This window comes from Rhinolophus hipposideros, assembly GCF_964194185.1.
Source record: "Rhinolophus hipposideros genome assembly, chromosome: 13".
Classification (NCBI taxonomy): Eukaryota; Metazoa; Chordata; class Mammalia; order Chiroptera; family Rhinolophidae; genus Rhinolophus; species Rhinolophus hipposideros.
The window spans coordinates 6277387-6298181 of NC_138059.1; the positions used below are offsets into that span (position 1 = coordinate 6277387).

The 20795-nt window shown below is 47.3% G+C and overlaps 2 protein-coding genes across 8 annotated transcripts in view; one reads left to right on the forward strand and one right to left on the reverse strand.

The window, feature by feature from the left end:
* Window positions 1–13151, forward strand: part of SLA (Src like adaptor) — a 57610-nt gene extending 44459 nt beyond the window's left edge. For all 7 annotated transcript variants that reach the window (XM_081071193.1, XM_081071192.1, XM_081071191.1 and 4 more), the window contains 5 exons: window positions 544–630; window positions 3389–3492; window positions 5929–6060; window positions 10113–10245; window positions 11145–13151. In XM_081071193.1, the coding sequence (XP_080927319.1) occupies window positions 544–630; window positions 3389–3492; window positions 5929–6060; window positions 10113–10245; window positions 11145–11358 (670 nt within the window). In that variant the 3' untranslated portion in view covers window positions 11359–13151. The remainder of the gene's footprint in view (window positions 1–543; window positions 631–3388; window positions 3493–5928; window positions 6061–10112; window positions 10246–11144) is intronic.
* Window positions 1–20795, reverse strand: part of TG (thyroglobulin) — a gene marked incomplete at its 5' end in the record, with an annotated part of 218933 nt that overhangs the window by 68559 nt on the left and 129579 nt on the right. The gene's annotated exons all lie outside the window — the stretch shown is intronic.

The window sequence follows — 20795 nt, forward strand, 5'->3', positions numbered from 1 at the left end:
TGGCTTTGAGGCCCTTTATGATCCAAACTCTGCTTCTCATATTGGCCTCATCTCCCCCTATATGTGCAGTGTTGATATTACACACCACTCCAGACTCGGGGGTCTGTAAAAACTTCTGATGGCAAGCAAAAAATATTGGCTTCTATTCTGTTGTCTCTCTCTGATTCAAAAGAAGCTATAGAAAGAATAGGGGCTCTAAGCCCCTTTTATTTAAATCCTCATTGATACAGATGCATGAAACGATCTTGGTTACTACATTGCAGGGTAGTAAACATTTATTTTTTAAAAGCCTCCAAATGTGGACATCAACTGCAGATCTCTGAAATGTGCTATTGTCAGCCTGTGGGAAGATTTCCTGTTTAGCTTGGAATGAGGGCATATACTTAAAACTAAATTTTCATATGGAGACATTTGGGTCAATAATAGATCTTAAAAAAGAAGCTCCCAACGTGCCCTGGGTTCAATCTGACGACTCTGTTCCTTCATCCATTCGCTTTGCCATTTCCCTACCCACCCTTTTCCTACCTGTGCTTGTTCTTACAGTGAAGGGGGCTGGTGGAAAGCCATTTCTCTCAGCACTGGTCGAGAGAGTTACATTCCTGGAATATGTGTGGCCAGAGTTTACCATGGGTGAGTACATTCTCAAGTGGTACCAATAAAGCATGATACTTATGCTAGGGGCTCATACATTTGAGAAGAGAGAGGCCAGCCTGTTACAGTGGCAAAAGGCATTGATTTGAGAGGGTCCTTCTACTCGTAGGTCAGTTCATAAACGAGGGTGACACTTGGGCTAACCCCCTATCGAAGACTGCATTTCCCCATCAGTAAGATGAAGGGGCTTAGACCTTTGAGCTCTAACTTGGTGTTGCTGGAACATAAACACCAAGGAACTATTACAGGACAAAGTGTGATGCAGTGGCTAAAAGTCACTCCGTCGAGGTTCAAACCCTGCCTCTGTCACTTACTGGCTATGTGACAGTGGGCAAACCACTCCACATTCTGTGCATTGGTTTCCTTTCCTTGCCTGTCATATAGAGATGATGATACAGAATGACAGAGGTAATAATATATAATAATATGAGCAAAGTATAGAGTTGCTAGGAAAAAGAGAGGGGATGAAACCTGGGTAGTTCTCGGAACAATGCCTGTCAGCACTCCATACCTATTAGCTGTACTATCACACTGCATCCAGAACGCAGAGAACGCTTACTGCCAAAAGTGCTTACAGACCCCAGGTAGCAGAGGGAGATGTCGAGCAGAAAAGGAGAAACGTTTAGAAAGTAGGCGTCGAGGATGAGAAGACGAGCACACAGCTTTGTCCGGCGGTGGTGTGGCAGAGGCCGTCCCCATGGTGGATGGCTTTGGAGGCCAGCACACCAGGCTACGGGGGGGGGGGGGGCTCAGGTTCGGCCTTCCATGGAAGAGCCTTAGAAAAGTTACTTCATCTCTCGAACCACAGTTTCCTTATCTGTCAAGCTACCGAGGCTGGACCTTGGCAACGAAGTGCACACTATATAGGAAGGGAGAGAGGATCCCTTTTATTTGAAGGGGTCCAGAAATAACTTCCTTACATTCAGAGAAGCACTTTGCACGCCCCACGCGCTCCCGGTGCAGCAGACATAACTGTCTGACTATCTTACAGAACGTAATTCAGTGCATTTCACTGCAGTGCTACAGATTTTGATTATGAATGTCAAAGCTATCGCTGTACTTAGGATGGTGAAGATGAGCAGAAGTGGGGCGGTAGCTGCTGTGAGATTTATGCTCTGGGAGAGACGTGAGTCACATGACGCTTCTAAATCAGCTGTGTGTCACTGATCCATTCACTCATGTAGCAAACCTGCATTGACACCTTCATGCTACAGACGCAGTGCTGAGTGCTGGCAGGAGCCTGGAACGGAGAGGAGCCCAGAGGAATAAGATTCTAGCTTATTATCCATTTTCTAGCTCTATGAGTTGCTGGTGTGGGGTAATCACTCTGACCCTCGGTGTCCTCATTGGTGAAAGGGAAATAATACCAGGTGTCATAGGGGGTTGATATGAGGAGGAGATTTCAGGGCTTAATATGGTGTGTGGCCCACACTTAGTATTTATACACGGCTCTTGTTATGGTTATTGTTCTATTGTCTTCATTTTTATAAGTGGAATTCCATGGCAGGACTTGAAAGGATGAACATTTATCAGAGAATTCATATGCCATACATTGTGCAGAACTAAGGAAATATTTGGACGATTTGGCCAAATATGGCAGAATCCTGATCTTAACAACAAAGCATTTTGGAGCCCAGTCCCTAAATAAATGGCATCTGATGTCATGTCTGTGGGTCTTCTCACACGTGCTGTTTCAGAAGCACCCAGTCAGCCCTTCAATGACCTGCGTGCTGCCATGGGGCACGTTAAAGGGTGCAAAGGGGTAGAATATTCATATACGCCATAGCACGCACTACTTCAGACCTGGGGATGAGAAGCCAAGGTCCATTCACTGAAATACAGAGACCTTTAAAAAGGGATGTGCGAATGCTTCTGAGTACACGCCCGCCGACTGCTAACAAAGCACGTCCTTCCACACAGAGGTCTGGCCAGGCCTGCTCTGAGACAGGAGTGAGGGCCCTTCCACAGAGAGCATAGATCCCTTTGTGCACAGCTGCTTTCTAAAACGTTCTCAAAGACGTCGAGTCTCCTCTGGAACGTGAGCGTTCCACTGGATGCTGGGCTACGGTATTACAACAGCTTTCTTTCTTTCTTTTTTTTTTTTACTAAGCGAATAAAAGCCAGAAACCCTAAATGCACAGTGCAATGACAAGAAGGAAATGTAATGAATGCAAAGTGGAGCTTGTTAAGTTGGTGGAATTATGCACCACCCTTTCTTTTTTTCTTTCTTGTGTTCGTTCGTTCATTCATTCATTCATTCATTCATTCACAGATATATACCAAGCTCAAAAACCTGGACGCAAAGGCAAAACCCAAAATGACAGACACAGCCCCTGCCCTCATGGGGTGATGAGGGAGGGGGCGGGTATTTAGATTGTAAGAGAGATAGACATTAAACAAACTACCAAACAGGGACCTTGTCACATTTAGAATGCTGACGTATCACCCAATACAGAATGGACACAGTCCGCTGGCGTCTGAGAACTGGGATGACAAAGGTGTTTTATGCACCTCTGTATCCTCATTACCCAGTAATACCGATACCTGGCCTACAGTAAGACCTCAGGAATTTTATTTCCAAGATTAAAAGTATCAATGGGTGGAGAACTGACCTCCCTCCTCTTTTCAATCCCAGCATTTTATGTTAACTGGCTCTCGATCTTAATTTCCACACCCCACCTGTCTTCTGGAGGGTGGCTATGCTTGGGAGACTCATGTCTGCCTTCCTACTCCCCAGCTGGCTGTTTGAAGGGCTGGGCAGAGACAAGGCCGAGGAGCTGCTGCAGCTGCCAGACACAAAGATCGGTTCCTTCATGATCAGAGAGAGTGAGACGAAGAAAGGTGAGCAGCTTTCCAACTAGCTTTCCGGGCTCGGGTCACACACACAAGCAGGTTTGCCTCTCGCCTGACTCATGACATATCTCATCTTCCCTCCTCCCACGACACACGCAAATCAGTCCTTTGTGAGCTCCCTGCAGCCCACGCACCACCGGTGAGGCCAGGGTCAAAGCGAGGGGACGAGAAATAGGTAGTAGGGACCTGCTGGGGCACTGCCACGGGCCTGGACCTATATCAGGCCCTGCCGACTCCTGCTGGAAAATTTCCCATCAACTGAGAAGAAAAGTGAACACGCGGTGTGGGCAGCACCCGATCAGAGATCATGAGCTCCAGACTAAGCCTGGCCCGTGCTCTCAGGCTCTGTGACTGGGGCAAGCCTCTTAAATTCTCTGAGCTCAGTTTTCCTATCTGTGAAATGGGGAGAAAACCCCTCCTTTGGAAGGTTGTGGAGCAATTCAAATGGAATGATGTCTGCAGGGCTCTCGCTACACAGGAGACCCCCAGTGCTAGTTCCCTCTATGCCCTACAATGCAATCAGACAGCTTCGAGAATCAGGAAAGCAGAAGCACACTCTTAAGTACTCACCCTGATCTGTAGCATTATTAATTTCCTTACATTCTACGCGTTCGGTAATTCAGTGGGGACAACATAGCAGGGCTTTCTCATGGTTCAGAGCAGGGGCTTCTGGGTTTGTCTGTACGAATTATTCAGAAGTCACTTCCTCTCTCTTAGCCTAGGTTCCCTTACTTATAACATGCGATTAACAGCGGGAAAGGGCTCAGCGCGGTGTTTCAGATGTTGTTCCTCTGTAAACGCACAGGAGCAAAACACTTAACAGCTTGGGCTTCCCCAGACTAAGGAAGAATAATAATAGCTTCTTAAATGCAGAAGGTATTTTCAAGTTCTTAGCCTGCTTCTTGCACACTCGCTATCAAAGAAAAGACAGTGTCTGAGAGTTATTTCCCGTGCACCTGCTAAGCGCCGAGCTGCGAGTTGCTGGAGCCCTTCACAAAGGAGCAGCAGCCTTACTTTGGGGAGGCAGGGGCCATCACATGCGATCAAAAAAAGTCCAACAACTTTTTTCTCAAAAACAATGCGCTGGAGCAAGATAAAGCAAAGGCAAACTTCCTGTGCAGGTCCGAGTGTCCCCCGAGGCAGGGGACCCCGACCCAGAGCCTGGAAGCTGACATAGCTGAGCTAGGAGAACCCAGCTTGAGATGCCAGCTAATCTGAAAACTGAGATGTCATCGGGCAGGTGGCTCTGCAGCGGGCGGGGCCGGAGTGGGAGTGACAGTTTCAGCTTCCTTGGGTATGCAAAGTTCTCACAAGTTTCCACTGCCACCCTTGACCTGTGCACTGTGCCCTTGACCTGTGTCCCTATTGACATTACCAGAAGACGCTAGGAGGGCAGGCCTGGGGCCAAGCCTAGTGCAAGCCACGCTAGTGTAAGAGGCCTGCTCAGGACAAGTGTCCAGCCTCAGGTCTGCCATTTCCAACCTGTGTGCCTCTGGCCATGTCCCTTAGGGACTCTGAGCCCTAGTTCCTCCATCTATAAAATATTTGGGGACAATACATCCCGGGTCTTTCTGAGAATTAGTGGACATGTTGCTTGGAAATAACTGAGCCCCCAACCCAGCACATACAGCAAAGATGCGGTAAAATCTAGTACCCTCCCCCTCCCCCTGCCTTGTGAGGCTTGGCACCCCAGGGACCCCAGAAGACACAGCAGGAAGGGCTCTCAGACATGACCGGAGTCCAAGCCTCTCACTGTCCATTTGGGAAAATCAAGGGTGAGAGAGGTGCAGACAGCTTCTGCTCTTGTTGACCACTATTGGGTCATTGCTCTAACGGCACTGAAGGAGGAAGAACACATTTTACATGTTTCTTAGGGAGACTCCGAAAAATGTCTTCACTGCCACTGCTTTCAAATTTCTGAGAACACTAAGCATAAGGCAGAGAGAGTAGGGACCAGGAAATGGGGGCATAACTGTAGGTGTGGTATGGTGGCGTTGGTGGGACAGGAAGGAAGATGGCAGCACAGATATCTTAGAGAGAGTACTTGGGAAGGACCCAAGTTGGGTGCAACCCAACTCTTATCATCTAATTGGGCCCCAGGACCCACAAAGGAAGTAGAAACATCCCAAATAGTAACCTCTCCAAACAGACTAGGCCTGTGCACTCGAAAACCCGTATTGCCACGTGGTTAATGAACGAGGCTCTTGAAATGACATGCTCCCATGGTCGCTAAAGAGTGAGCTACGTCCACGCAGATGGGATTCTCGTGCCTGTAGCGTAAAACACAAGAGTGTATGTCTAGGGGTCATCGCCATGTCATGAGGCTGAGATAATCTGTCCACCTCGTTGGGGCAAGCTCCTCCGCCAGCCACCCTTGCGTGGGGACACGTGGAATGCCACGGACTCACCCTCCACTTCCTACAGGTTTCTACTCTCTCTCGGTGAGACATCGGCAGGTAAAGCATTACCGGATCTTCCGCCTGCCGAACAACTGGTATTACATTTCCCCAAGGCTCACCTTCCAGTGCCTGGAAGACCTGGTGAATCACTATTCCGGTAAGAAACACTCCATCGGGACCAATCAGTGAAGCCCCTCTTTACTCAGTGCCCCAGTCTAGGATGTACGTGGGTCATCAATTCCTGCAGGTGATTTACTTCACTCCCTGCCCATCCTGCCTGCTTCCTGTGTGCTTTTCTTACTAACTCAGATTGTAAATTTCAGGCTGAAAGGGACTGCCGTTGAATGCCGCCTGAGTAACTGAAACACGGCTCGTCTCAACTTCATCCTGTCTTTTCCTGCAAATGAAACAAATCAAACTGCCCTTAACATTCACATCTGCAGACAGCTTGCACTGCCTTAAGTGGGCCACACATTTGCAGGCCTCTGGGGCTTTGTTTGGAAATGCCACTGGTTTCCCCTTTTCTGCATGTCAAAACCCTCCTCAGTCTTCACGCCAGCCAACTAGAGTCCCCTCCTTGAAGGAGCTTCAGGAGTTAGGATTGATCGCCTGCTGTCTCTGCTTCCAGAGAAGCCAGGCGCCTCTTTAGAACTCTGCTGGCTCTGACTTGGGGCCTAGTTGTCTGTGTTCCAGTCTGTATTTCCCAGCAAGCTCTTAGAGACCCAGCATTGTACTTCACTCATTCGTATGTCCTTCCCGGACCCTGGAGAGAGGTCCAAATGTCCCACACAGACCAGGACAAGCAGTGTTCACAAGACGCTGAACGCAGAGCATGGTTTTAATGGAAGTAATGGGATAGTGGAGAGTCAGAAGAAAAAAATCGGAGTTAGATTGAGAGGCCTGAATGCCAGGTCGGGAGTTGGAATTTTACCCTACGGAAGAGGGAAAAACAGTAAAAAGTTTATGAAAGTTGGCTCTGGAACGACTGTGTTCATATCCCAGACGTTTTGGGCAGCTTTGGGCTCATTGTTCAACTGTGTGCCTCCTTTTCTTCTCTGTGTAGTGAAGATGCTAAAGGTCCCTACCTTGGGGATGGAGTGAGAATTCACAGAGTTAGTGCATGGAAGTGCTGGGGAGACTGCCTGACACATAAATGTGCCTCCTACTAAACATTTGCCACTGTCCTCAGCCGGCGCCTCCTTCCCACTCCCGCCCCCGCATACAGGAGGGAGAAAGAGAAGGAGATTACCACTTTGTTAGCATCTTGCCCCTTGCAGGTTCAGGAGGTCTGACCTTACGTCCCTGAGGATCTTTGCTAACGTTCTGTAGGGTGTGGGGTCTTGAAAGGGTATGTCAAGGAGAAAGGAGGAGTCCAAAGGGCCTGGGTTACCACACCTGGCCTGTGACAAATGCAGGCTGTGCAGGAGGAATGGCCACGTGGGAGACATGAGACCTTGCACAAAACCCCCACCTCTCCTGGACTCAGTGCCCCACTCAGGGAAGGTGGACGCAAGCAGCCCCGGGCGGTGGTTGTTACCGATTGTCAAACATGATCCTTCACATAATGTGTGCGACACAGCCTGGCATATGGCAGATACAAAACAAATGATAACAAGTACTACTTCTGCGATACCCGAAAAGCCCGCCGCTTGGCTAAAAATGAAAGAGGAAGGGAGTCCTGGAAACAGTCAGCTTTTGCTGATGATGAGTACGCTGGCTATGGTATTTGGCTTTTAATAACAATCATACGAGAAGTGTGGAGACCAGAAGTTTTGCATAGATAAAAACAAACACAAAAAAGATGCCACCCAGGGAGGACCCCAAGGCTGTTCCCGGCCATGGCGTCAGTAACTGGGTCGCAGTCACCCGTTCACGGCATCTTAAACCCTGAAATGCTCCCTGCGCCCCAGGGGACCCCAAAGTAGAAACAATGTGGCCAATTTTACCTCCCACCAGACTCTTCCTCAAGGCACAGAATCAGAGAAAGCATGCGCTAAAGGGTCTCAACGGACATCTGTGCTTCACAGTTTTGCTTATATTTATTATGCTGGTGCCCTTGGGCAAATTCCCTAACATCTCAAAGCCTCGGTTTCTTCATCTATGAAATGGGGATTAAAATGTGTCTTATAGGATTGTTGTTAGGAACCTCCACAGAACCCCGCCCCCCCCAAAAATTATACGTGTGAAACGTCTGGCACAGCAAGTATTTCACGCACAGCAGCGACTAAGAGAAGAGAGACAGTGGGACACAAATATGTTCTAAAATACGGCCAGGAAAATAAAGGGATGGGAACATGGGATCTGTGAATGGAGAGTTGGAATTGAAGGGTGTGTGAGGAATGAGTGTTCTAGAGAATTCTAGAAATTGGAGAGAATTAGCCAACTGTGTCCGGCTTTGGAGGCAATGATTTGCTTTTGAAACTAGTGGCTGGTGGGGAGTCCATGAGACAGGTTTGGGTCACATTTCTGTGACCTTGAACACCTGACTTGACCCCAGGACGCTCAGTTTCCTAATTTCCAAAATGGGTATAACAGTGCTGACTGCTTGATAATGGGGGCCTCGCTCAGGTGCAATGTGACAGGCTAGCTCAGCACGTGCTCAGAAGTATTAGTTCTTTTCCTCTTTGCCAAACTTTTCTCTTCATCCTAAGTAGTAACCTTTCTAAGGAAGGACTGTCACAAAGTCCTCCACCCGAGCTGTCTACGGACACTGATTTCTTTCATTTTTGTGTCGGACTTGGTCTCCCTCACCTCCTAACCTGAGAGGCCCTTTCAATTGCCAACCATGACAGGTAATTATTTCAGACTCACATCCAATTAAACTCCCTCTAACCTCAGGGTCCAATCTCACAGTTCTCAGTGTGGGCCAGTGTGGGTGGACATTCAGGTTCATGGTGAAAGGCAGACTGAACACTGCGAAACAAGGCATTATTCACGGCCACCCTCTGATAGCCTGGGTTTGCTTTGTCAGCTACAGTTTCCTTTTGTTCTTTGGCAAGGACACTCCAGAGCTCATAAATCAGGTGGGAGGCAGAGACTGCCGTTGGTGTAAAGTGCTTCCTAAAACCTAGTAAAGGGTGCGCTCCGACTAGGGGTGGCCCGGTCTTACTGGAGGCCAGTGGCGTCTTATATCCTCGGCCATTCCATCAACCCCTGTGACTGAGAAACACTGAGGTCTTCAAGCTCAAGAAGCCCTCGCAGAATTTCCTCAATCTATCAGAATGAGCACAGCCAGAACCAACCCTTCTCACGGTGACGTGGGCTAGGAGAAGGCTCCAAAGGCATGGAGGCTAGGTCTTAATGCTCTCGGAAAGAAGAGGGACCCTGGCAGCTCAGATACTTCATAGCAGCTGAGCGGAAAAGAAACGGATTTAGTTAATTTTCATTCTTTTGGTGATTAGTATCTAGGGTAAAGAAAAGAGATTTCTTTTTCAGTTTCTTTTTTCTCCTACTTTCTCTCTTTTGCCTTAAAGTCTTTGTTTTTCTCCTCCTTCTTTTCCTGCCTTTTATCCTTTGTGTCCTGTCTTTACTTCCTCCCCTCCTTCTCTCTCTCTCTCTCTCTCTCTCTTTTCCTTCCTTCCTTCCTTCTTGTCTCCCTTCCTTCCATTCTTCCTTCCTCCTTTTTCCTCTCTCCCTTCCTTCTCTGTCTTTTTCCATTGTTTCTTTTTTCTTCCTTTCTTCCTGCAAATGCATCTAGCTTTTACACTGTGCTGTATTAGACGCTGCTCTGTGCTTTGGGGAAATCAGCACAGTACAAAGAACCCTCTTACACACAGGAGGTTCTTCCCCCAAAGTGGATGGCCCTGTGCCTTGGTGTGGAACCACTGGGGCCTTACGCGAGCACTCTGCCGGCTGTTCTCCCTTATGAGCTCAATTCCCCTCACTTGACAGCTGAGGAAACTCAGAGAGGCTCGGAGAGGTGCAAAGTCATTCACTACAGGGGCAACGCTGAAATCCAAACCCAGGTTAGGTGGATTCCGGACCCTACACCTCACCCTGCCTGCACCCACATCAGCACAGTGTGTACTCAGGGCACACGACCCTCAGCCCTGCCACACCCCCTTCAAATCTTGGCCTCAGTATCCCCTTGGGGACAAGCAGGGAGATATACTGGGTGGATATACTGGGTGGATATACTGGGTGGCCCCGCACTCCAGGCTGGCTGTGGCTTCTCACAGTCACTGACCAGCTGTCCGCTTCCCTCCTCAGAGGTGGCTGATGGCCTCTGCTGTGTGCTGACCACACCCTGCCTCACTCAGAGCACGGCCGCCCCGGCAGTGAGGGCCTCCGACTCACCTGTCACCTTGCGCCAAAAGACCTTCGACTGGAAGAGGATGTCCAGGTGAGGTGTCTGTGTGTGTGTCAGTGTGTGTGTCTGTGTCTGCATATGTATGTGTGCCCTGCACATACACGTGATCCCCAAACCAGTGTGTGAACCTGGCATATGGAAACCTTGGCCCGTGACAGTTGGCCCTGCTGAAACCTAATGGCGGGCACGCTGAGCAGATATAAACCCACAGAATCCCGCTGCCCTTGGGAGGCAGACCCAGCATTAGGCCTCACGCGGTGGGAGGCATGGCCTTAGCAACTCCCTGACAAGACCCCCAGTCGCCCCAGTTCTACAAACATTTACTGAGTTCCCATTCAGTGTTAGCAGAGTATTTTCTAGCTGAAAGATGCCACCTTGCTTTTTCGAATTGTTAGGATCCTAGAGAGTAACACACAAATAAATCTTGCATAAATTTAATATGATATGAAACTCAGAAAGTGTAAACATATCAGCAAAATCATAAGGTGACTTCATTTTTTGTAAGGGAAAATGCATTTCACTGATTTGTTCTATTTGAGTGTCAGCTATTGTATCTGTAGTTGGGGATTGATGGGTTATCTTATTCATTAAATACTGATCCAGACATCCCATTGTCAAATTCAAAGAAAATCAGAGATCAGAATTGCCTAGGAGATGAATATGACTGCCCTTCCTTGTAAATATCATAACGAAGTAGCCATGAAAATTTGCAGTTAGACATTTTAGCCATCCAAGGAAATGGTGCTTCTGAGAGGTTAAGTGATTTATCTAAGATCACACAGTCACAAATGTAAGAAGCAGAATTAGAACAATAAGTTAGAGAAGTACTAACCAGGCTCTTTTTTCTCTTCTTTTTCTCATTCTCCTGTCCTCCATCCCTCTATGCCCCTCTCTTTCTCTCCTTTCTCTGCCCTCTTTCTTCCCACTCGCAGACTCCAGGAGGACCCCCAGGGAGCAGGAAACCCACTCGGCGTGGATGAGTCCCTTTTCAGCTATGGCCTCCGGGAAAGCATCGCCTCCTACTTGTCTCTGACCGGTGATGACAGCACCCCCTTGGACCGAAAAAAGAAAAGCATGTCCTTGATGTACAGTGGAAGCAAGAGAAAAAGCACGCTCTTCTCGTCGCCGCAGTACTATGAGGACTAGCCTGAAAGCAGCCGCCATGTGCGCGTGCCAAAGGAGCAGAGGTTCGAACTGTGACCCAGGATCTCGCAGAAGTGTGGTTCCCTGGTCCTTGGGGAGGCTCATGTCTTCCAGAAGCCAAGAGAAACCACGTGAGACTTGAACTCGCATCTTCTCTATCTCATAATGACAAAGGGAACTCCCTGGTGTCTGTTCTGGGGCATCACAAAATATTGACTGGTGATGTGATCAGGCAACGCTCAGGACATTATGTGTGAGCTCGTCGGGTTTGTGGGAAAGATGGACGCTCTCTCACTAGAAAATGCACAAGGCCATCTTCCCAAACCATCCAGACGGCTGCACCCTGCATTCACTGGAGAAAATTTCTGAGAAAAGCCTGAGAAGATGAGCCAAAATCTGTGTCCTGGCAGAAGGTCTGGGCTTGCAAATTGGTCCCCTGCGTGGAACTTTTTAAACTAATCCACAAATAGACCTCTGGTATGCATCAGCTCTCTTTTTCAGGGAACTCAGTGACACTAAACTTTAACCCTCCCAATCAGCCCTGAATCAGGAGATCTCTTTGCCCTGCCGGTCCCAACGCCACACATGCAGAAGTCAGATGGTCTCCCTACTCCTGCAGGCGGCAGGCAAAGGACAGGGGTAGCTGCTGGCAGGGAAGCACCGGGATGGGCCTGGAACTGGGCAAGCTTTCACCGCGTCCCCAGCCACAGCTTTGCAGCACAGAAAGAGCTTCTGCAGCATGCGAGGGTTCTCACCTGTATTAAAGCATCAACTATTCATTCCTGATTGCCCAAAGGAGAACTGTGTTAAATCCTGTGTAAGGTGTCTGGTGGGGGTGGCGAATAGAAAACAAATGAACAAGCCCCAGGCCCCAGCAGAGATGCTCACAATACAGACAGGGAGAAAAATATGTCAATGAATATTGTGAAAGTGGGGTGTAAAAGCAGAAATCGGCTCATGGCTCCAGGTGGGACTGGGTCAGGTAAGGGTGACCCAGGGGCTCATATTTCAGCTGTACCTTCAGAGTAGAAAGGTTGCCTGGACGGTGAAGGTCAGACTGGTCAGATTTTTTTTTGAAAACAGGAAGTTGATAAGTTCTAAAGAATTAATTCATCCAGTGTTTTATTCTAAGAAGGGTCTGGCATCCGTGTCAATAAAAGCGCTGAGCTCCAGGAAAGATGGGAGGCAGAGTGGCTTATTTGCATCTTAACGTAATTTTAAGGGATGAGAGAGAAGCATGGTAAAGACCTAGAGAAGGAGAAGCATTTATCTCCAGGCTGCCCATCCCATCTGGGTTCTGTTAGGAAGGGGCGGCAGCTGAAGCCGTGACTCATTTTCCCCTGTAGCAAAGGGATTCCGGGGGAGGAAGGTGCTTGTGGTATGTCTCGCTGCCCGATAGACGAGTCTGTCTGTTCTCCAGGCGCATTCTGCAGCTCTGACATCACTGTGCTTGCGGTACGTGTCTATGCATTTACAGGACTTTCTGTATCACCAGATCCACTGTGTTTATACAAGAAGACATCTGTGGTTTCCTCAGCAATCCCCAAAGGCTGCTTCTAAGGGACCAGCCAATGTATGGGACACGAATGTAACACTGTGGCATTGACTTCCGCCGTAAGGCAGGGTGACCTCGCACACTCCAGATGTTTGTACAGTGTGTCCCGTGTTGTTTTCCGTTGTGACTAATGTGGTCGGAATGTGTGGGGAGAACTTGGAGGGATTTCTAAGTGGGAAGCATTACATTTTGTTAAATCATGTATTTATTCCTGATTAAAATAAACCTAATAAATATTTAACCCCTGGAATGTAGGAAAAGCTTCCTGAGTAAGCTGGGGGTAGGGGGTGGGGGTTCATTCAGAAGCTTCTGTGGGTTTCGAATTTTCAAATAAACTTGCAACTGGAGAGAGATGGAAGCATGGAACACCAAGAGGGACCCCGCTGGTTAGCAGCTCAACTTGTTGCGATGCAAGAAGGAAACCAGATTGGATGGGTTGTGTGGGCATCTTATTACGCTTGAAGGTGGATGCAAGGGATGGAGACAGAACAACTTCATAGCAATTATGACACTTCCTTCCCCACAGTGCTTGTGGTACCACTGCAGTCTGCTCTTCTGAGAATTTCTTTCTACAGATGGTTTTTGGACACCCATTCAATAGCAGACACTGCTCTAGGTGCTGGGGTGGTAGCAGTGAGAACCACTTGAGGCCTCTGCTGTCACACAACTTGATAGCATAAATAAACAAGGACATTTCCAACGGCGGTGCATGCAGCACAGAAAGGGGCACAGACTACTGGATTGGAGAATGACCGGTAGGGGGGCCCTTTAATTGGATGCTTACCAAAGGCCTCCCAGGCGAGGCAGTTGAACTGAGGTCTGAAAGAAGAGAAGGAAACAGCCATGCAAAGATGTAGGAAGAATACTGGAGGTGTGGGGACAGTGAGGTGACTCCTGCAGGCAGGAGCAAGACTGCATGTGGAGGGGTCTGAAGGCTGGGGCTGAGGGTAGGAGGAAGAGAAGGCTGTCTGGAGGGAGGCAGGGCAGGTCCTGCAGGGCACTGCTTGGGAAGGGAAGGAGCCGAGGGTCTCTTCTAGGAGAAATGGGAAACCACTGGCGGGGTTGAAGTAGGGGAGTGATATCATCTCATTTATATGTTTAAAAGAGCACATTGGTTACTGGGAAGAGGGTGAAGTTCCAAAATTCCCACATGATATTGTCTACTTGACACAGCGTTAAAATAAAAAGAATAGAGTTTGAAAATAAAAGGGTGGAAATGTTTTTGTGCAAAAATGAACAAAAGAATAACCTGCAAAGTTTTGAGGCAAAATGGAATTTGGGTGAAAATAAATTTACCTGAGGGCAAAGAGAGATGTTACAAAAGGAACAATACATTAAGAAGATGTGACTGAACTTAAATTAACCTAACATAAGTTTCAAAATATATTAAGGAAATATTATAGGGACAAACAAATAAACCAATAATTTTATTTGGAGATTTTAACACAGCTCTCAGAAACTGATGGATTAAGCAAAGATAAATACACAGATAGGCAGATAGATTTTAATAACACTACATAACTTCTCTGCCAACAAATGAATACGTTAGGTCCGAGAAGAAGCCCTAACACATTTCAAGAGTCGGCATCCTCCAATTCATGCTTTATGATAATAATGCAGTTGGAAATCATTTTGCAAATGAGTCTATGGATCAAACAGCTAAAAAAAAGATGACAATATCTTTGAATTAATAAGAAAATAGGAAGATGGCGCTGAACACGAAGAAGGAAGCCCCTGTCCCTCCCAAAGCCAAAGCCAAAGCCAAAGAACTGAAGGCAAAGAAAGCAGTGCTGAAAGCGGTCCACAGCCACACACACACACACACACACACACACACACACACAGATCTGCATGTCACCCACGTTCTGAAGGCCCAAGACCCTGTAGCTCCGGAGGCAGCCTAATATCCTCAGAAGAGTGCCCCCTGGAGGAAGAAGCTTGACCACTGTGCCATCATCCAGTCCCCCTGACTACCAAGTCAGCCATGAAGAAGACAGAAGACAACCACACACTAGTGTTCCCTGTGGACGTCCAGGCCAACAAGCCTTGACTGGATCAAATAGGCTGTGAAGAAGCAATATGACACGGAGAAGGCCAAGGTCAGCCCCAGATCAGGCCGGATGGAGAGAGAAGGCTTATGTCCGACTGGCTGCTGACCAGGATGCTTGGGATATTGCCAACAAAATTGGGGTCATCTACACTGAGTCCAGCTGGCTAATTCTAAATATAAAATGTTTTCACTGTAAAAAAAAACAAAAAAACAAAAAAAAAAAAACAGAAGAAGAACAAGAGGAAGGAAATAATGCCAGAAATAATAAAACACTTAAAAACACATGACATATTGCTACTTGTCAAAACTTCCGGGGCATAGCTGAATAACAATCAATAGTGAGGGGAAAATCTACTGCTTGAAACCCATTGACCGGAAGACAAAAGATGAAAAGTGATGAGGTTGGCGTTCAACTCAAGAAGCTGAAAGGAAAACCGATCGTCATTGTCAAGAAGAGAGGAAAAGATGATGATTAAGGGAAGATGTGAATGAAATAGTTTTTTTAAAAAAAAATATAGGCATAGAGATTTCAAAAGCAAAACATAGTTTAAGTAGTAAGATTAATGTGACAGAAAAAAACACAAACAAGAACGATCATGACGAAGGAGAAAGAAGGAAGTGAATCCAGCGTAGGTCTCTACGTCACCAGGACCTCTGCCGAAGGAGCATGGCTTCCTCCGTCCTAAGTCAGCAGGGCCGGCCCTCCTCTCGTTCTGTCCCCTCCCTGCTATCTGGAGCCCCCAGCAGCCCAGACTCAGCCCTGCAGATGAAGATAAGGCCCTAGGATGGCAGAGAAACACCTGGAAGGAATGTGGGCCCTGAGAAATTATGAGACCCCCTAGACTCCTCACCTTGGAAAATGTTATGAGAAAGAGGGTGGAAAAAAGGAACATTTATTACTGAAACTGCTTTAGTGCTGGGTCTCTTTATTGGAAGAGTTGAACATCTTCCTCCAATGGGTATAGAAGTCAACCTGCCATTATTTGCAGATAATGAGATAATTTCATAGAAAATTCAACAGGACCCACAAAATATTCCAAGTGGTAAGAAAGCTCAGGAAATTGTTGATCTGATATATTCCCCCTGTGCTAGTATTTAGCAACCAGGAAGCACAATAGAAAATAAGACACCGTCCACAACAGCAGTCACACTCATTTGCCTCCAATGATTTCACACAATTTTGACGGAGAATGTTCAAAACTCTACAGAAAGATCTAAGGAGACAAAAATACTATGTTTGTGGTTATGGCATGAAGTTGCTTCATGGATGCAAGATTTAACATCATAAAAACATAGATTGTCACCCCAATAAATAATAAAAAAAAAACATAGATTTTTTTTCTGAAATTAATTGAAAAAAAATCTGTGAAACTACAATCAAATTTCCACCAGAAATATTAAAAATATGAACACACTTATTCTAAATGTATATATGGAAGAATCAAAGCCCGGGAATTGCTAGGTCAATGTTGATTGAGAAGCATAAGGTAGAGTGCTCCCCTATGAGACACGTGCGGAAACAGGAGAAAACTGTGCTCTGGGCTCAGACCACCACTTCCCTCCCACCAGTTTAATGGAGCTCAGCGTGGTCTCAGTGCCCTCTTTGGACCGGTTGCTGTGCTACGTGCTCAGGAAGTACTAAGAGGATACACTCATGCTCTCAGCCAAGTGCCCAGGCAGAGTACAATCGGAATAAGACATGTTAGAAAAATAACGAGTATGTAAGACAAGGCAGAATTCCTGAAAATTGCTAAATAGAAACGCTTTCACTAAGGTGAGATTCTTTCTGTTTGAAGAGGTAGAGAAGGGTTTTGAGGCTCTGTTTCAGCTGAGCCCTGAAGAAGGGAGTGGCTTTCCAGGTAGAGAACTGTTCATGCTGACCACAGAAGAGTGATGGAAAGATGTAGAGGAGAGCATGGAAATTTCTAGGAATGGTGATCGTCAGGGAGCCTGGGGTGTAGGGTTTGTGTAGGAAATGAGACAGGAAAATTCAGTTTGAGGCCAATTCATGAGTCCTGGCGTTTCCTCCGAGGAATGCAGAATTGAGGCAGTGGAAATCCATTCTGGGTCCTGGGAATCATGCCATCAAGGACATGACCTACTCTGTCTTCTCCTAGAACTGGCCAGGGTATCGGAGCCACAGAACGCGTGTTTGCAACGCGTCACCCCTCTTCCTACTGCAACCTGGGGCCCAGGGCTGGTGGAATGTCCCCAGACCTGCTTTTGTTCTGCTGCCTTTGCTTGGCATGGAAGGGGGGCGACTTGGATTTCTTCATTCTATGGTGTGCAGGACACTTGACAAACCTTATGTCATGACAACTCCTTAAGGCCTTGGGAGATAGAACGAATCACGCCTGTTTTATTCATGAAGAATGCAAGGATGAAGGGTTTTGCCCCAGGCTAGGATCTTCCTGCAGGTGTGGGCCTGGGCTCTCTCCCTCACACACTCAGATACCGAAAAAGTCCCCCGTTCCTGGAGAAGCAGCCTCATGGAATGGGAAAACAGAAGATTTGGCTTTTGGTTCTAGTCCCTAATGCAGTTCCTTCCTTGCTGTATTCTTTAGTCGGTCACAAAACATCCTGAGCCTTGGATTTCTGATCTATAGATTAGACATAAAAACCAACCAAACAAAAAACACAAAATGCTTGTTGTGAATCAATGTGAGGACTCTCTGAAATAATACACTGAAAGTGCTTTGTGACCCCAAACATGCTAAGCAAATGAATATAACTTATCGATTATCACAGGAGTATGTCTCACCTGCCATCCCAACAATTTTGGCCCCAAGATTTGCAGAAAGACAAGATTTCATCCAAGAATGTATCACCAACTCATATTCATTCCTCAAGTATCTCCTGGTAAATACACGTCTAAGAACTGCTAATACGCTGAAGTATTTTTGCTCTCTTGATGCCAAATAATTTCACATGCGTCCCAAAGACGCCTGGGAGCAGTTGTAAAAGCCACTCCTAAATGAGTAAAACAGATGGCGAGTTTATTTTTAAATACACTACCATTTGTTTGAACAGATTCGCTTTTGAAATTCCCCAAACACCTAACCCCTCCAGAATTTTTAAAGAACAAATTCTGCCTTCTGGGCCTACTAGAAGGTATTCTGGGTATCTTCTGGGTCCCACTGAGTGTCTGGTTTCTAAGGGGGCCCTGAGGAAATCAATCCAGAATCAACTAAAAGTCAGGAAGGTCTGTTTTCAATACCAGGAATTGAAGAATGTTTCGGCTCGACCTCCTGCCACTAAGATGGACCCCCTACAGAGGGACAGATTGAAGAAAACCTGAGTCAAAGGACAAGAAACACAGAAAGGGGTCGGAGGGAGGGAAGTGGACTAGTCTGTGGATTCCCCAGTGCATCTACTCATCCCCTCCCTGCCCGGATGTTAATTTTGGAGCATTTATCCTGAGATAGCTGTGTTGGGTGTTTGGGGGCCCCGTGAGAGACACACAGGGCCCCTGCTCTCCTGGAGGTTACAGTCATGGGAGGGAGACAGACTTGGCAGAGGGAATGATTAGTCGTTGATGGGAAACCATGACAAGTGCTGTACAGAGAAGGGCAGGCAGTACAAGCCATAAAGAGGGGTCTGATTCAAGGCTGGGAAGCTAAAAGGACTCCCTGGAAAGATGGATAGGGCAGACAAAGAGGATGATGGGAGAAAAGCGTTTTATGCAGAGAAACTGCCTGTACGAGGCAGGGTAGAGCACGGACTCTTCTAGAACATTAGAAGGCTCCTGTGCTGCAGGAGACAGATGGAGTGGCAGGTGGTCCTGCTTCCGGTCAGGGATGGTGACGATGCTGATCAGCGCGGCCCAAACAATGCCCCTCCTACCCTCCTTATGATCAAGGGTTTGGACCCCAGGACGGCTGGACAAAGCTGGGGTGGTTACATGGCCTCAGAGCTGCTAGCAGGTCCACGGGGCTGGTCTCAATGGCTCTCCCCCTTTCCTTAAATTGTGGTACCTAACAATCTCCTCATGGCTTCCTCCACCTCCAGAGTTGTCCCTTTTAACTCCATCTTCCACCCAGTTTTAAGAGAAGTCTTCCTAAAGAGAAGCAAGTTTCCCACCTGCTTAAAAACACTTCGATGCCACAGCAATGTTCACTGCAGCACGATTCACGGTTGCCAAAGGTGGACCCAACCCCCACGCCCACCACAGATGAAATCAACAAATACGGTATATACATACAACGGAAAACTATTCAGCCTAGAAACCGAATGAAGTTCTGATAAAAGCTATAACGTGGATCATGGATAAACCCTGAAGACATTATGCGAAGTGCAATAAGCCAGCCACCAAAGGACGCGTCTTGTATGATTCCACTTACACGAGGTACCTAGAATGGGCAAATTCATAGAGACGGAATGTAGACCAGAGGTTCCCAGGGGCTGGGGGAAAGGGAGATGGGGAGTTCTGTTTAATCGGTACAGAGTTTCTGTTTGGAATGATAAAAACATTCTGGAAATGATTAGTGGTCGCATAACAATGTGAATGTACATAATGCCACTGAATTGTACTCTTAAAAGTGGTTAAAATGGTAAAGCAGACCAAACCAAATCAAACAAGCAAACAAACAAAACTTTCCATGGCAACGGCTCCCACGACGTGTTCAGGATGAGCCCCAAGGTGATGGGTGCAAGCTGGCAGCTCTCTGCCACCCCGCCCTCACCCCACTGCGCACGAAAACCCCGTCCTCGCTGGCATCACAGGGCTGGTGATTTCAGTGAAGAATCACGCCTCCTCTTTGTACCTGGACTCCACCTGTAGTCACGTGCCTGCATGGTCCTCAGCCCTTCGCTCAGACTTTCCCTCTCCTGGGAAGCGTTCCTGCCACTCCCTCCTTCCTCTGTGCTTGGTTTGGGGCTTCTCTCCGAGACACCCTAAGACCCTCTCTTAAATATGTGCTTGAAATGCTTGTCCCCCACCTCCCAGTAAAGTACAAGCTTCCTGAGAACTACCATGTTTCCCCGAAAATAAGACCAGGCCTTATATTAAGTTTTGCTCCAAAAGACGCATTAGGGCTTATGTTCAGGAGACGTCATCCTGAAAAACCATGCTAGGGCTTATTTTCTGGTTAGGTGTTATTTTTGACGACACACGGTAGGACATGAATTATTTAGCATGGCATTTCCAGCACTTAGCACAAACTGGGCACCAGTATAATTAGAAGCTAAACAATGACAGAATAGTTTTCAGGGCTTATGCTGTGGTCAGCAAGATTATTTTCTCCATCATAATTATTGTCATCATAAACCTCATGACATCATAATCATCAATATCATATCATCATTATCATCACCATCATCATCATCACCATCACCATCACCATCCTCACCACCATCATCACCATCATCACCATCACCACCATCATCACCATCACCACCATCATCATCATCACCACCATCACCATCACCATCATCACCACCATCCTCACCACCTAGCAGGTGCTTCAGACCATCCAGCAGAATCATGAGTGCTGAGTTCTATTCTCTGCCCTTCATTCAACAATTGACAACTCAGTTGGCCAAACCTTTGGAGCTCTGTGACTCGCCCTGTGGCTGTTGACCCAGCTGCCTGCCACTTGTGCCACTTGTGCCACAAGTGCCGGGGTCCCCTGCCTCTCCTCACACCTCAAGCAAGAGAACACCAATGAGGTGGAAGAGGTTAGTGAGAATAATAAATCACCCACTGGTGCCCCACAGTGAAACGCCACCAGAACTGAATATCAGGGTGCGGATGAAGCGTGGGCTGGTGAAAAAAACAGACAGCTTAATGGAAGAGTCAAAGTTCAAACCCAGAGACGATCAGAGAAGCAACACCAG